This window comes from Papilio polytes, unplaced genomic scaffold (assembly GCF_000836215.1).
Source record: "Papilio polytes unplaced genomic scaffold, Ppol_1.0 DF821400.1, whole genome shotgun sequence".
NCBI classification, from domain to species: domain Eukaryota; kingdom Metazoa; phylum Arthropoda; class Insecta; order Lepidoptera; family Papilionidae; genus Papilio; species Papilio polytes.
In genome coordinates, this window is record NW_013527804.1 from 3,252,176 (window position 1) to 3,267,367 (window position 15,192).

Below are 15,192 nucleotides of genomic sequence, written 5' to 3' on the forward strand. Positions count from 1 at the left end.
AACTTGAATTAACATACATATGTACATACAAACCCCTATTCATACAAAAACCCTCCTGAGTCAATCTCGCAAAAAGAACGAAAAGAGAATCTTCGTTTGGAAAAAAAGGGTCATCTCCCAAACAAAACGGCGTGCGTAGGCTAGCTATGTAAATTCGTAAGGTCGGCTTATGTTCGCTGTCTGAATTATAATTATTTAATGCATTGTCTATAAAAACCAACGATCGTCGGCAACAAGAAGCGAAAGTCAACGAAAATGAAGGTGATAAGTTGTGTTGTGTTTGTGCTGAATTATTGTGGTGTTTTGGTTTTTTAATCTATGATTTTAATTGCTTTATTCTTTGATATGGTTGCCATCTTTTGAACATTCCCCTAACTCCGATAAAAAAGTTCTTATAATTAACTGGATTTACGGTTTTTTAATTATTTATTATAATAACATTTCTGATAATAATATTAATTTAAATAATTTAAACATTAATTATATTAGAATACTATTTACGTTACAATACTTTTAAAAACATTATAGCGCAATACAATTATTAATTTTTCTTTATGTTAATTATAAACACAAATTTCAGCAATTGCACGTAAAATTGCAATGTTTTTTTTTACAAATTATTATCAATTTATAGAATAAATCTGAAATATATTTTCAATATCTTCGATAGATTTCGAGCAATATTTTTGAAATAATACTTCGTAGCGTGATTTTTCAGTTGACCTCAATCCGTTCCGTTTCCAAGCAGCAGTTTCAATTGATATATTATTTTTATTTACGAATTCAAATAAACTGACAAAGTGAGGAAAAAATGTGAAATGTGACAATTAAAAAAATCTTTTTAAATCCATCTATTCTTATAAACTATTAAAAAAAACTAACGCATAAACTGGCTTAATTAAAAAAAAGTGCTAACAAATTATCTTAGCCTATCTAAATATTCTTAACTCTATGTTATACTATCTTTGGTTCCTGTCTAAATATTCTTAACTCTATGTCTGTTGCTATCTTTAGTTCCGGTCTAAATGTTTTTAACTCTATCTATTCTAAACTCTATATTCCTTACGTCCAGGAACTGCTGATTGTTCTGTTGGTGAGCGGGGCCCTCAGCGAAGCGCCGGCGCCCTACGCGCCTAGCGGCTGGAGGCCTAGTGGTCCTGCCTTTGAACTGCCAGCTAAAGCACCCACACAGGTTTGTATAAAGAAAATGTTTAACTTAAGATCTTACAGCAATCACGATAAGAGCTATTATTTAATATAACAGTGGTAGAGTTCGCTTTAACATATCGCACTGTAGGCTTGTCTAAAGCAATACTACGACCACAATAAAGATAGCCGTGAAGTGGAAGTAATTTCAGTTTCGTCTGATGAGTTTGCGTGTCGAAGGGCTAATTTAATCCTATTTCTACACTTTTCTTGACGGTGTACGGGCGCATAGTGATGGGGTAAACTGGTAGGGGTAGTCCTAAGAAGAAATGGATGGATGATGACATGATGACATGATTAAGACCCTTCTTGAGTCCGTACTCAGATGATGAAAAATGAACAATCTAGGGATATGAAACCTAGTACCCGACTCTACATAAGTAGGAGGGACATGGTGATGATAATAATGATTGCATGTTGAGCGTCAAATTGTGTAAAGTCTTCGAATGAACATATTCTTTGTTCCAGGAACCGCAAAGACCTCAATATCTACCGCCAGTAGACCCCCGTACAAACAGACCGTTAGGTTTCGATCCTGCCGCCGATGTGTCAGTACAACGCTTGCCTACACAGGAACAGTTACCGATATTCCAAGTATCACCAATCAATGGACAGCAATACGTCGGCCCTAACTTTAACAGTGATATCAAAGGATTGGAATCAAACTTCCAACAATCTCAGGTATTGAAAACATTTTTTCTATGTTCGAAATAAAGTAAACAATATAAAACTTTTCCATTAAATGACGAAGTTATTGTTTTCGACAATTGTGTTAAGATACGTGACGTTTTATCTGTACACTACAAATGCAATCAAAACCAATATTATTTAACTAACTAGCTTTTGTCCGCGACTCCGTTCGCCTGTAATTAGAAAAAAAAAGTAGCCTATGTATTCTTACACACTATGCTCTACATCTACGCCAAAATTTATCGACATCCATTAAGCCGTTTAGGCTCCAAACTTTAACAAACATCCATCCATTAATAAGATTAGTAAGAAGTAAGATAGAAGGATTTTTTTACATGTCTATTAAAAGCTTCAAAGAATGGTATAAAAATTATAAATTTTAACAAACAAAACTTCTTATTTCAATAAATATTCCTGTGAGGTGTGTGTAGACTTTAAAAACACCAACGAAATTACCTAAATTACTTCAAGAATCACATGGTGTAACGAGCCTTGGAAACACGCATGTGAATGTCAACACGTAAGTTGCCCTACAAAGTAATTGAAGTAACTAGAGAACACAGGTGTGGAATATCTAAGCGTCTCCAAATTGACTTGATTAAAATTCAATCCTTGGTGTTGATGAATACATAATTAACTAGAGACGTGTTACCAGCAGTAGACGTGTGTCGTCACTAATTAACAAAACACGGTCAAATATTGCACTTTACTATGGCTTTAAAAACACAATTATACATTGGTACATAATAGTACTTCTATGCTTAAGTATTTTAATAATTCATCATTAAAGAGGGAATTAATAATAAATTCAATCAGTTCCAGCTTCAGGAAGAAAAAGCTCGCCAGTTGTCGAGACAGCAACAATACCCTGCTAGCCCCAATGCCGCAAGCGGTCTTCCAAATCCGCAACCACCGCGCCAATTCGCTCAAACAACACCAACCCCAACAACCAGTGCAAGACCTAAACAAGCCGAACCCACAACTGAATCCAACTTGAACAAAGATGAGAAATTAGACAAGGATGATCTACCAAAGAAAGCGAAGATATCAGTCGAAGTATCTAAACAGAATCTGCAAGAATATCCACCAGAATTCTTCTTAAGCTCGCTAGCACAGTTGCAGTACCAACCACAGTTCTTGCCGTTACAACAGTTCGGACAAATCAGGGAACAAGTCTTTTTCCAGCCTCAACAAGGTGCTCCAGCGAAGCAAACTGCTGGGTACGATGGCTCCACTCACTTCGCGGCACTTCCATCAGTTTTAGCTCAAAATCAACTCGCACCTCAACAACAAACTTTTATCCCAGCTCAACAACCAATCGTTCAAAAACCAGCTTTATTAGTCCAACAAGCACAACAACCAGCTAATCCCATAATCGTACAAGCTGAAGAACCGTTACCCCAATACCAACCGGTTGCTCAGTACCAACCAATTGCTCAACCGCAGCTCAACCAAGAACCACTGCCTCAATATCAACCAGTCAACCAATACCAACCGATTGCTCAACCTCAATTTAACCAAGAACCACTTCCGCAATACCAACCGGTTCCAAACCAGTATCAACCAGCATTACAAGCACAGGCACCTTTACCTCAATACCAACCGGTAAATCAATATCAACCGATCGCCCAACAGTACCCGCAAGCAACACCAGTGGTATACCAGCCCCAAACAAACCTTCCACCACAAAACCCAGAAGCAGAAGCTGTCGAAACCAACGAAGAACAACCGCAATACATCTATCAACAAACTTACCAACCTCAAGAAGTCTACCAACCTCAAATCCAAACTCAATACACAGCGCAACAAGGTTTCATCCCACAAAATCAGGCAAACTATCCTCAAGACTTGAATCAATATTACCAGCCTCAATTCCAGCAGTTCGGAGCAGCGCCTATAGTTCAAGGCCAAGATGCTTTACAGAGTGGTCTAGATGTTAGCAAAGAAGAGAATGATATTGACCAGGAAGAACAAGAAGAACAAGATGATGGTACAAAGGCTACCGCTGTAGCAACGGCTTTCGGGGCAAGGTCAGTAATCTGTATGCACAGAGAATGTCAATACGACATCGCCTATTGAATATTTATTAGTTGTATCAAAATAAACATAGCCTCGTTTTGTCATATAGGACGTGACTTTAAAATCAATTGATGACACATTTTTATGGCAATTTGAAGCTATTGTTACGCCGATTTACCTTTCTACGCTTCGATAGGTCGCACTTTTACTAAACTATCAGACAACTGTTGTGCGATTGTCGATTGTTTCGCAGCCAATTCAACTGTTTAGCACAACTGAAAATCGAGTAATGTGCAAGCTAATAAGAATAAAGGGGAGAATAGACAGTTATGCGAGAGTTTAGTCAAAGGTGTCCGCGCTCTTATTGTATTTTCGTTGTTATCCCTGACTCCTTGCAAGGGTCGTCTTTGAGTCCTGAATTGAACTACAGAATACAGAACATTCCTTCATTTTGAAGTCGTCGATTTTAAGATTAAATGTTTAATTTTCTTTAACAGTCGGCAACTAGATACTAATAACAGGTTTATAATAGGTTTAAAGCTTCTCTTTTTTCTAGCTCTGAAGTTTACGTAAATAAACACACTTTATTGTTCGAAAGGGATTCGTTAGTTCCTGATTTTATGTTAATTTTTAACACCATTGAACAAAATTTAACCGCTTGAAAGGTTTAGGAATTTTAACCCTCACTCAACGAGTATTTTTTATACAGTTCACAGTATGTTAATAATAAAATCCACTCATCCGTGTGACTTTTAAAATGAGGCCTCCCGGGTCACTTAATAATGGTCGGTAAACGATTTCTAATTTAGATGATTATGTTGGAATAATTATAAGTAATTCTCATACCAACATTTTATTCATAAAATTAAATGAATAGTTGAGTTTTTAATTTTATACTGAATAATTTTTAACACCACTTTTAATATTTAATAGCAAAGTTGCATAACTAAAATTTTCATGCATCAACATAAGACAAGATTGACTTCGCGCGGAATGAAAAATAAAAAAAAATTATTCTATACAAAATTCCAGAAATAAATCTATTACATACAAACTATCCATCCATTTACACATTTCTAAAATTAGTAAGATTGCTTTAATAGTTTATTATTTTTTATTTTTCAGAACTCAACCGCGTGTCTTTTCTCAATACGGTGTCCCTGCGTCTAATCCAAGAGACCAGGCCAACCGTGGATATCCAACCACAACGGAATCTGATGCCGAGGTTAGTTAATCTACTCCTTACTCTGTTATATTCACTTTCCCTTCTCATTCTTACCTTACAAGGAAGGGGAAGAGAATTTGGGTAATGATTAGACTAGTTAATATTGAAAAAAATACTAAAGAAAATAACGAATTCTTTTTACACTCAGATCCTTTCCCACCAAATTGTAAATTGTCTGATAACAATCCAATGTGTAATATCTGATAGAAGTATCAGATTATGTTCCCTTATGACAGTGACGTCATTTTTAAGCTATCTGTGCCTCTATCAGCCAGTGGTGGGACAGGCCCTTTAAATAAAATACTCGGTACCATCATTTATACGTAGGTTTTTAGGTACTTGTTCCCCGTATTTGTGAAAATTAATATTTTATTGCAAATAAAAACCAATTGAAATAAAAAGTTTCGTTCAGTAAATATTTAATTGAACGCAATAAGCTCTAAAGTGGCACTTTCGACACGAATCAATATGTTCAAGTTAATAACTTCAGAAGTGAGAACTTTTTTTCAATAGTACTTTGATAATTTTCATTTAAGGGTTTTTTGCACGTGTAAAATCAGAAGCAATCTTTTTTTTTATAACATAAGGTGGCAAATGAGCAAGCGGCCACTAGAATCCGCCAAAATGGCGAAGCGACCGCTGCCCATAGACATCCGTGATTGCAGATGCGTTGCCTACCCTTATACCTTCCTATGCATCTCCTCCACCGTCAAATCCACTTCCCCTTCCCAACCTCTCCTTATAAGAAAAGGGTGGTAAAAAGAAAGGGACTTAAATTAGGCCTAGGGATCTGAAAGGCAAATGCGTTATCTCTCATGTTTTTAGGTTAACTTTTGACTTAATATAATAAAAAGCAACATTTCATAACATTCACATGTAAATTATCGATGCAAAATAGATGTTTGAAAAATCCATACTACTCTTTCTACAATCGAAATTTCCAAATACTACATTCGTTTACTATTCAGTACTTTTAATAGTAAAGCTAACTTTTTTTTTGGTGACTGAATGGCCACTGTTTGCCTTGAAGAGGCATTTACAGATTCACCGGGCTTGAGGTGGCCGAGCGCAAGGCGCTTAGCCTAAACCTCGTTTATGAGTAACTGAGCTCGAGGGCTCCCTCAGGAGCCTCGGCACGAGCCGTTACTTCGTTATTATTACCGGATTGGGAGGCCACCGAGCTCTTAGATCGCTTCGGTGAACGCTCCATGGAGTGACTAGGCACAAGGGCCCCCAAGAGCGGACCTCGGCTTGGGCTGTCACTCAATACGCGTTTAGCATTCCGATTCAGCTCTTAGAATAAAATTAATTAAAGCACGTTTAATAGTAAAGCTAACTTCTTTGTATTTCTAGGAGACAACAGAAGAAGTTCCCGCTATAGCGCAGGCTACTGCTGTTGCAACGCCATCTAGGAATAGAAGCGCTAAACTAAGGTAATGCCAATGTCCATAATACGGCCACCTTATTGGGCGATACTATAATTTGTACCATATCACTGATCTCTACAAATGGATCGGTTGGAAATTATAATTTTTGATTCCTTCCGACTTAAGCGCCTATACCGTGAGAGTTGTATGTTCTGTTTTATTTAATACTAGTTTTCGCCCGCGATTCCGTCCGCTTGTGATTAAAAAAAAAACAAATGTTAGTAGCCTATGTGTTCTTCCAGACTATCCTCTACATCTATACCAAATTTCATCGAAATCTGTACAACCGTTTGGGCTTCAAACTCTAACAAACATTCATCCATCCATCTAACTTTCGCATTTATAATATTAGTAAAGATACTCTCACTATCGCTACAAAATGATACCGCCAGCGATAAAAAAAACGCTAATCAAATAGGAACAAAATAAGCCGGTCTATTAATTTAAAATTATTTTTTATTCCAGGAGCCGCCGCCCTCGGCCACTCTTCACCGTGGACAGATCAGGACATCTTGTACTGGCTAAAGATCAATAGACTATCTGTACTAATGACAATGCATATTTAACTATTTATTCCGTCTGCATTAAACGTTATGCATTAAATTATTGAATAATTTTTAAAATATTTATCATCTGTAAATATTTTAAAATTTATTCCTTTATTTAAAAAGCGTTGTTTTTACAGTTACTGAATCTTTAACTTCTATTTGACGTGTAAATTACTTCTCTGTGTACTTGTTACTTCTTTCAATTTCTTCTGACAATATCTTCAATAATAATTACCCTACAAAATGTATATGTTTTAATATAGTAGAACCTCGATAACTCAAACCTCGGTAACTTAAAAACCTCTATAACTTCAAAAAATAATATGTTCCCTTCCTATCAGAGCCCAAAGTCTACAACATAGACCCTTGATAACTTAAACCTCTATAACTTAAAGTATTTTGTGTTTCTTGGACTTTAACTTATCAAGGTTCTGCTGTATTAACATCTCAGACAGCCGAATACTGAAATATGCTAAATAAATCTTAAACACTGATAAGGCGCCGCTTACAATCTGTCAAATGTCATTATTTTAATGGAATGTAGAGTTTAAGCCTGACATATTCGGCCTTGAATGAGAGCATGCTATTGTACATCTCTTTCGGTTGTAGAAGCCCACAGATTTGTAGCTAGTCACATCATAATATAGAGGTCATGATCCCTTATAATTTCATGTATATTAAAAAAGCGTGTTTTCATTATAAATAAAATCCTGTTGAACTATAAACCGTTGTCAAATGTTCTAATTATTTATTTAGGAAAAATGATGTTAAAGCAATAAATATTTTTCATCCAAATTATTGTTTAAATTGAATTATGTTCTGTGTGTGACAATCAGCCAATTCAGACACGAGGTAAAACGTCCATTGAATTATTTAGCATAAAGCGTTTTTGATTTCTGTTACTTTTGCATTCGGATTTAAGGATTTTTTTTTAAGAAAATCGATTCTTTAAATTTTCATTCTTCCCGTGTTATCGATAATAGTACATAGCATTATCTATACTATTATAATAAAGCGTAAACACACACTTCTTTGTTGCCTAAGATGTCAGCAATTACAGCATATTTTTGAATAATTCTTTTTTTAATAAAAATCCCTACACTTATGTCACGCTTTAGGCTATATATTTTAACGCCATTAAACTTAGGGGGTAAAAAAAAAAAATTTTTGGATGAAAACCCTAATGTGGGAAAGAGACCATAAGTTGCTGCCAACATTAAGGAAGCAAGGTTGTCATCATGTCATGTCATTTGTTGTAATTGATAATTTGACAGATATAAACAATAAAATAAAATGTTCATAATTTCATGCGGATAAAGTCGCACGGGAACAGCTAGTCTTCTAATAATCTAACACTAATCTGTAGCATAATTTATCCATTTATCAATATAATTTAGAACAGAGTAATAAATCAGATAAACCGAATCATAATTAACGTAAATTAATCAATGTTAATTAAATAGACAGACAAATACATTGTACAATCAGTTATGTTGACAATTCATTAGTCAAATTTAGACTTGATTCAAGAGCTTTAGATCTAAATTTAAATCAAAAATTCATCTTAAATCTATAGGTCTACAATTTCCAATATTTAAGTTTAATTAAGGCTTTGGTTATTAAATTATTGTTAACGACTTGTTGCTCGCGACTTCGTCTGCGTGTAAATAAATACAGCCTATGTTACTCATTAATAACGTAGCTTTGTAGTCATCATCTCCCTTGCCTTATCCTACTCCCGTAGGGTCGGCGCACCGGGTTTTCGTCCTCCAAAGCACTCTGTCATCCGTCATCTCAGTCATCACGCCCTTCTTGATCATGTCACCTTTCACGCAATCCATCCATCTCTTTCTAGGTTTACCTCTACCGATAGTGGTAGGGGTAGACCGTAGCTTTGTAGTGGTGTAATAATTTTTGAAATCGGCCCAGTAGTTTTTGAATTATTTCAATAAATACAAAAATACAAATCTTTCCTCTTTATAACACTAGTATAGTTTATTACAACTAGATGGCGTTGTTCTTGATTTTAAAATGAGTTGATGTTTTTATTCTATTAGAAGCTGTCCCTCCGTGGAATTAAAAAAAATCTTATTATTAAATGCAATAATATAAGTAAATAGACTCAGTGTAGTAAAACCAAATAGTATATTGCTCCTGGGTCATAAAAGACAATAAACATCACCAATCACCAAGGTTTCATTGCCAACAAAATTACACCATAAAGTAGGAACAACACGAATAAAAACGACGGTACACTAATTATCACCAAAGCATTTTCTATTAAAAATCTAAATGAATTACGAATTATAGTTTTGAAGCGTTGTAGTTCTCTCTTTTTACCAGTTGGAATTTTAGTTAAAACTATCGGCGAATCTGTTGCAATTATTTCTAGTGAATGCTTTTTACTTGGCGCCAATCCACCTAAATTATCTATGGCTATTTTAGTTTCTTTCAATAGAGATTGATTTTTAGCTTTCTCTAATTTATATTTCTGCATATGTTCGTCTATGAATGAAGTACTAACGATATCACATTGTAAACAAGCATCGATTTCCAATTTTGATGGCTTTTTAGCTAGCAATGGTCTTCTAATATTTAAAACTTTTCCATGTTTTATACTATCACCGATCAGTTTAGTCTCTGCTTTTAAATCTGCATTTTCTAATGTCGGTAGATTTATTGATTTACTTAAAATATTTAATGATTTATTAACTTTACTTACTATTTTCTCACTCAAAGTATCCTCAAGTCTTTTAGCTGTGATATCAAGTGCTAATATAAGCGTTTCCCAGAGTTCATTTTTTGTTATTTTTAATTTGTATTCTTCGTGATCAAAGATATCTTCTGTACCGGACATTACAGATTTCATACATGTAACTCTAGTTAAATTTAATCTATAATCTTTTTGCATATTACTTTCTGAATATACATGTTTCTTTTTATAAAAATCTGGCCTTACATTAACACTGACTGTTGCAACTTCACTTTTATTTCTAAAGGAAAACTTTTCACTTTCATTATTTTTCTGTATACCTACAGTGTCTTTTCTATCCTCGATTTCTTGTTTATCATCTATAACAAGAGCCTTTTCATGTTGACGTTCAAATTTATTTTCTGATTCTAAATAGATTTGATTGAAAAAAGAACTAGAATTTATAATAAGGATATTAGGAGCATTAGAAGTCGTAAGTGTTGTTTGACTAATTTCACTTGCATTATAATTATTTGAACTTGAAAAACTTCCTTTTTTTGAATCAGATGATATCGAAAAGGTGGACGCTAATTCTGATACGATATTTTTAAGATTCGTCGCGATTGCACGATTTTCTCTTATCCCAAGATCTGAGTGATTATTCATTTCAAAAGGTTTACGATATGTGTTGAAAAGAGTTTTTATTTGTGCTGTATTCACATTAATTATATCACCTTGACGAAATATCGTCTTGGCACTATTATTCACGGATCTATTTACGTTTGCTAGAGTACATAGACTTTTAGATTCCACAATATCGTATTCCAGATTTGTATAACTTACGAATTTAATAGATTTCTTACTAGTTTTTGTACAACATACATCTTGAAGATTATCCGTGTCTGTTATATTTAATGCACGTGGAATATCATCAATTAATTTAGTAATCTGTTTAGACTCGTTTATAAATGTGTTCTTTTGATCTATATTAGATATGTCCTCATTTAAATTGATGTTTACAATTTCCCTTGAAATACTGTTATCGTGATGTTCATCTTTATTTTGCTCATTTTGTTTATTTTCTTCATCATTTTCTAAACTTGATGCCCGTCCGATTAATGTTCTGGTAGAAGCCGATGATAATTTTAAATTAATTACAGATTCTCCAGTTGAGCAACTTCCATCGACATCTATGTCAATGTTCTCGTTTATACTCATAATTTTTGTAATGTCTGATACTTTTTCTTCATTTGCTTCAGGTTCCAATGTTTTAAGTTCATTTTCTTTTACATCTGGCTCATTATCTTCTAGACACTGCATTTTATATTCGTATTGACTGTAACAAGACGATAATTTACCTCTTAGATAAATACATTTAAAATTTTCGTTTAGGTTTAAAATAAGATAAAATGATTTAAACAAGTTAACATTTTTATTTAAAACCAATACAAACATTACAACTAAAATCCTAAATCAGACAAAGTTATACTAAGACGTGATCCGTTTTTTCCGAAATCTAAAGATCTCGACAACCTATCGAAAGAAAACAATCTAGGTTTTAGTTTATCTTTGATAATATAAGTGTACAATAACCACATAATAACAATAACTGGAATCCATAGCAATAAGCAGTATAATGAACCTTCTTTAAAACCAATTGATCTTCGAGTACGAATTTTAATTTTGTTCTCTGTCGATTTATCATTGACATTAATAAAAACAGACGAACAAGAATAACTATTTGTATCATTGTCAACATTCGGTAAACATTTCGTACAATCGACTTCTTTATTTATACTTTTCTGTTTATCGTCACTAATATTAACAGAGGATTTATTTTTATCTGGTGTGAGACCTCGTGAAGGAGATTTATGCACTTCATTATCAAGTTTCGTAATCAATTCTTCGCAATAGAACGCTACTAATTTATTCTTGTTAGAATCAACTGATATATCGTACAGAGATTTACATTTGGGCAAAGAGCATGTTAGAGCTTCATCGGTGACGGAATTTAGATGAATAGCTTGTGCTGCTGATGTCATATCAGTTACTTTAAGAATAGTTTCACTGTCTATAATATTATATGAAGTACTTTTTTTCATTAAACGAGCTTGGAAGTCACGGATGTTTTTCTTGATATCCTTTTTAACTTTGATAACAGGAAGATTTTGGCACGATGGATTGTTAGTTATTTGAGTTTCTTTAGAAGGATGACGATATACTTCTTTTGGTTTTATTATCTCTTCTTTAGATGTCGTTTGAACGCTGTCCATGTTGGTACTGAATAATATCGTCTGATCGAGGTTAGATTTTTTATTTTCCGTTTTTAAATTTGTTGTCTTGAGATGTTCGTTTACAAATTTCTCAGCTGTTACTGCTAAATCTTTTATAATATTTCTGAGTTGGTAAACTTCTTGTGCTATTTCTAAATCGGCTGTCGTAGTTACTTTGCTATTAATGTCTTTTTTAGTATCGTAAGACCTTTTAAAATAAGAACTTCCGGTTTCCATCTTTTCTATTGTCTTTTTGTCGCTAAAAATTGATATTGGTTTGGGAGCACAATTGCAGCAATGTGTAATTTTAGCGCTGGAATTACATTTAAACAAGGAAGGTTTCGATCCACAAGATGTAATACTTGAATTTTCTGTATCTGTAGTACATTTTTGACAAGATTTATTAATTTCTGGGCTCATAGGGGGACACGACCCACCTTCTAAGGTAGGAAAAACATTAATACAAATGTCTAATTTGATATTTCTTTTACCTTTGTAAGTGGCAAAATAGTGAAACAAACTTTGTAGATGATTAACAAATTCACATTTACCTAATTTAGTATTTGATTTCTTGTGAACGTAACAAAAACGCTTATGTTTAATCTTATCAAAATCCACACAACTTTCGGCTTGCAGTTTTTTCTTACAACAATTTTTTTTGCCAAAAATTTTCCTCAGAGAATTTATCCGACGGATAACTGACGCTGTTTCAACTAAATCTTTGCGACATGTATTACATTTATCTGCATTTACAAAATCAATCGTTAGTAGAGCTGGACCTTTGTTATCGTCTTCCAATTTGCCATTAAAACATGCTTTGCAACTGAATGATTTCACTACTTTAGCTCGTTCGTCTGATTTGACGTTTACTATCGAAGTGTTATTGTCAGAAATCGTAAGACGTTTAAGTGGAGGTTTTGCTTTAGTCTGTGGAGATTGTGGTCGGGAAGGTTCGTTACCCGAGGCAGCGTTAGATGTTTTACATGGAGACATATTAGTTGAATTTTCACGTACTTGTTTCGCTTTTCTTTCTTCTTTCTTGGAAATAACTTCATCAGTTACTATACTGATATCCTTTTTCTCCACACTTTCATCAGTGCTGGTGCATAAATCATCGGTAAAGATAGTTTTAACCAAACTGGGGAGTGTATCTAAGGGTTGTCTTCTTTCATCTGGTCTCAATTTTCTATCTAAAGATTCTTCGTTAATATTAGTTACTGATGTAGAAGGAAATTTGTAATAAGAACTTGGAATGAAAACTATTCTTCGTTTCTTTCCGCTTCTCTTAATCATGTTCTTGTCTCTATAAGCCGCAAAATGTTTTGTCAAAGATTTCGTTGATATCTCTAAAAAATCGATACTCGATGAGTTAGATAATATTCCATTAGACCTGCTTAATGTTAGCATGATATTTTTTTTGTAGCATCTCTTTACTTTGGTACGTGAACGACACTTCTTTTTATTCATTTTTTGATGACAAGTGTGAAAATATCTTGGTACACTCAATGTTGAAATGATGGAGAAATGCCTTATCGCCATTGGTACGGTTATACTTGAAAATGTTTTCGACTTAGGTATGTCTATTTCACCTCCTCTTGATGAACAATCAATTTTTAAACTTTGTGAAGTCTCTAAATTTGAATCTGAATTTGTTTTCGAATTCGATTCTTTTATTCGTATATCAACTGTATATGTTGAACAAGAGGAGACATAATTATTCTTTCCTTCTAGTTTATTAAGCATAGAATCTAGTATAATTTGTATTTTCTTTTTAGTATCGTCGTTGTTAAACAAATAATTCTTTATCCAATCTCTTAGTAATTTGTTTAGGTTGTTAATGACTAGGTTTGTTAGATTTGCGTTAAAATCTTCAATATCATTGATGGTTATAGGCTGTTTACTATCTCCACAAGCGCTGCAATCTGTTTTAGATTTCTCAAAACCTAAAATAGGTTCCTTATTAACTGAATATTTAGATCTTGAATTTAATGTATCCTTTTTGTTGATTCTGTTTTTCTTTGCTTTGTAATACCTTCTCAGTACACAAAAGTCTGTCTCCATACAATGGTCTTTCATTGTTTTATCAGTGTTTTTTAATACATTGTGATATGAACTTTTATTCTTTAGTAGAAGGATGTTACTTTTTGCTATTTGTAAATTGCAAGGCGTAAATGTACGAGATCCTTTCAGTGTATTATTGATGGACTTCTTAAATATTGATTTGATGGCATCTTTATTCTTCGATCGATTGTCTTTGCCCATTTTCTTATTCTACTGCTCGTTTTCTTCTGGAAACAAAAACATTAATCCTCCACTCATCTTTGTATATTTCTTTGTTTATGGTTTGGTTTTGGTTTGGTTCAGTTTTAAAAGATTATAACTTAATACATTGAGAGACAAATTGTTATAAATAAGTTTGATACTAAACTAAGTATTTACAGCGATCTAGAAAGTTTTTATGTTGGATTGGGGGTCAATTGGGGGGGTTTCTTTTTTTTTAAACGCAGTCTTTTAAATACATTTTAATAAATTCTCTATTAGTCATTACGAAGTGGAATTATCACACGCATATATGAAAAACCAACCTTGAAATATGTATGCTAAGTTACAGAACGTAGTTTAAAAATGCTTAAAAAATCATGGATTTCTTAAATTAATATAAATACTCTAAGAAGATTACTAAAACATCGTATGAAATAGAAGCTTACCTCAAATTAGCAGAAGAAATATTATATTATGAATACATTTGATTTTCTCCGCATTTTTTAAAAAAAACGTTTACCAGCTGCTTTGAAATAGATTTACTTGCGAGAATTTATCTTCTTAATATTGACTTTGACATGACTGTTATTATTTATTATGTTTCATATACGATTGTCTGAATTGACATAGAAGTACGCAAGGAGTTCCAAACATCACTATAATAGGTTTTATTAAAAACTGTCTGCGTAGGATGAAAAAGTAGCTCATGTATTCCAGACTATCCTCCATATCTATGCCAAATTTCATCGATATCTTTTCAGCCGTTTAAGTTACAATTCTTACAAACATCCATCCATCCATCTAAACTTTCAAATTTATAATATTAGCTAGATGATAAGTCATCAACATC

The 15,192-nt window shown here is 33.4% G+C and overlaps 2 protein-coding genes across 3 annotated transcripts; one reads left to right on the top strand and one right to left on the bottom strand.

Annotated features, from left to right (window-relative positions):
- Positions 1–979: 979 nt before the first annotated feature.
- LOC106108793 (transcription factor SPT20 homolog) lies at positions 980–7,170 on the top strand. The gene is made up of 6 exons (XM_013290066.1): positions 980–1,192; positions 1,675–1,887; positions 2,713–3,926; positions 5,041–5,140; positions 6,494–6,573; positions 7,033–7,170. Exons 1-6 carry the CDS (start codon positions 995–997, stop codon positions 7,100–7,102), a joined length of 1,875 nt encoding a protein of 624 aa, XP_013145520.1. The 5' UTR covers positions 980–994; the 3' UTR covers positions 7,103–7,170.
- Positions 7,171–9,243: 2,073 nt separating this feature from the next.
- Positions 9,244–14,927, bottom strand: LOC106108989 (putative leucine-rich repeat-containing protein DDB_G0290503). 2 transcript variants are annotated; one of them, XM_013290369.1, is made up of 2 exons: positions 14,789–14,927; positions 9,244–11,143 (listed from the first exon to the last, which is right to left on the bottom strand). In XM_013290369.1, exon 2 carries the CDS (start codon positions 11,125–11,127, stop codon positions 9,301–9,303), a length of 1,827 nt encoding a protein of 608 aa, XP_013145823.1. In that variant the 5' UTR covers positions 11,128–11,143; positions 14,789–14,927; the 3' UTR covers positions 9,244–9,300. The 2 variants fall into 2 exon arrangements, with proteins under 2 accessions (XP_013145823.1, XP_013145822.1); XM_013290368.1 differs by lacking the exon at positions 9,244–11,143 and adding an exon at positions 11,233–14,368.
- Positions 14,928–15,192: the final 265 nt, after the last annotated feature.

Coding starts and splice junctions, on each gene's coding strand:
- LOC106108793 (XM_013290066.1), top strand. CDS start 995: ATGTCTGTTGCTATCTTTAGTTCCGGTCTAAATGTTTTTAACTCTATC. Junction 1,888..2,712: donor CAAACTTCCAACAATCTCAG/GTATTGAAAACA, acceptor AAATTCAATCAG/TTCCAGCTTCAGGAAGAAAA. Junction 6,574..7,032: donor AATAGAAGCGCTAAACTAAG/GTAATGCCAATG, acceptor TTTTTATTCCAG/GAGCCGCCGCCCTCGGCCAC.
- LOC106108989 (XM_013290368.1), bottom strand. CDS start 14,342: ATGGGCAAAGACAATCGATCGAAGAATAAAGATGCCATCAAATCAATA.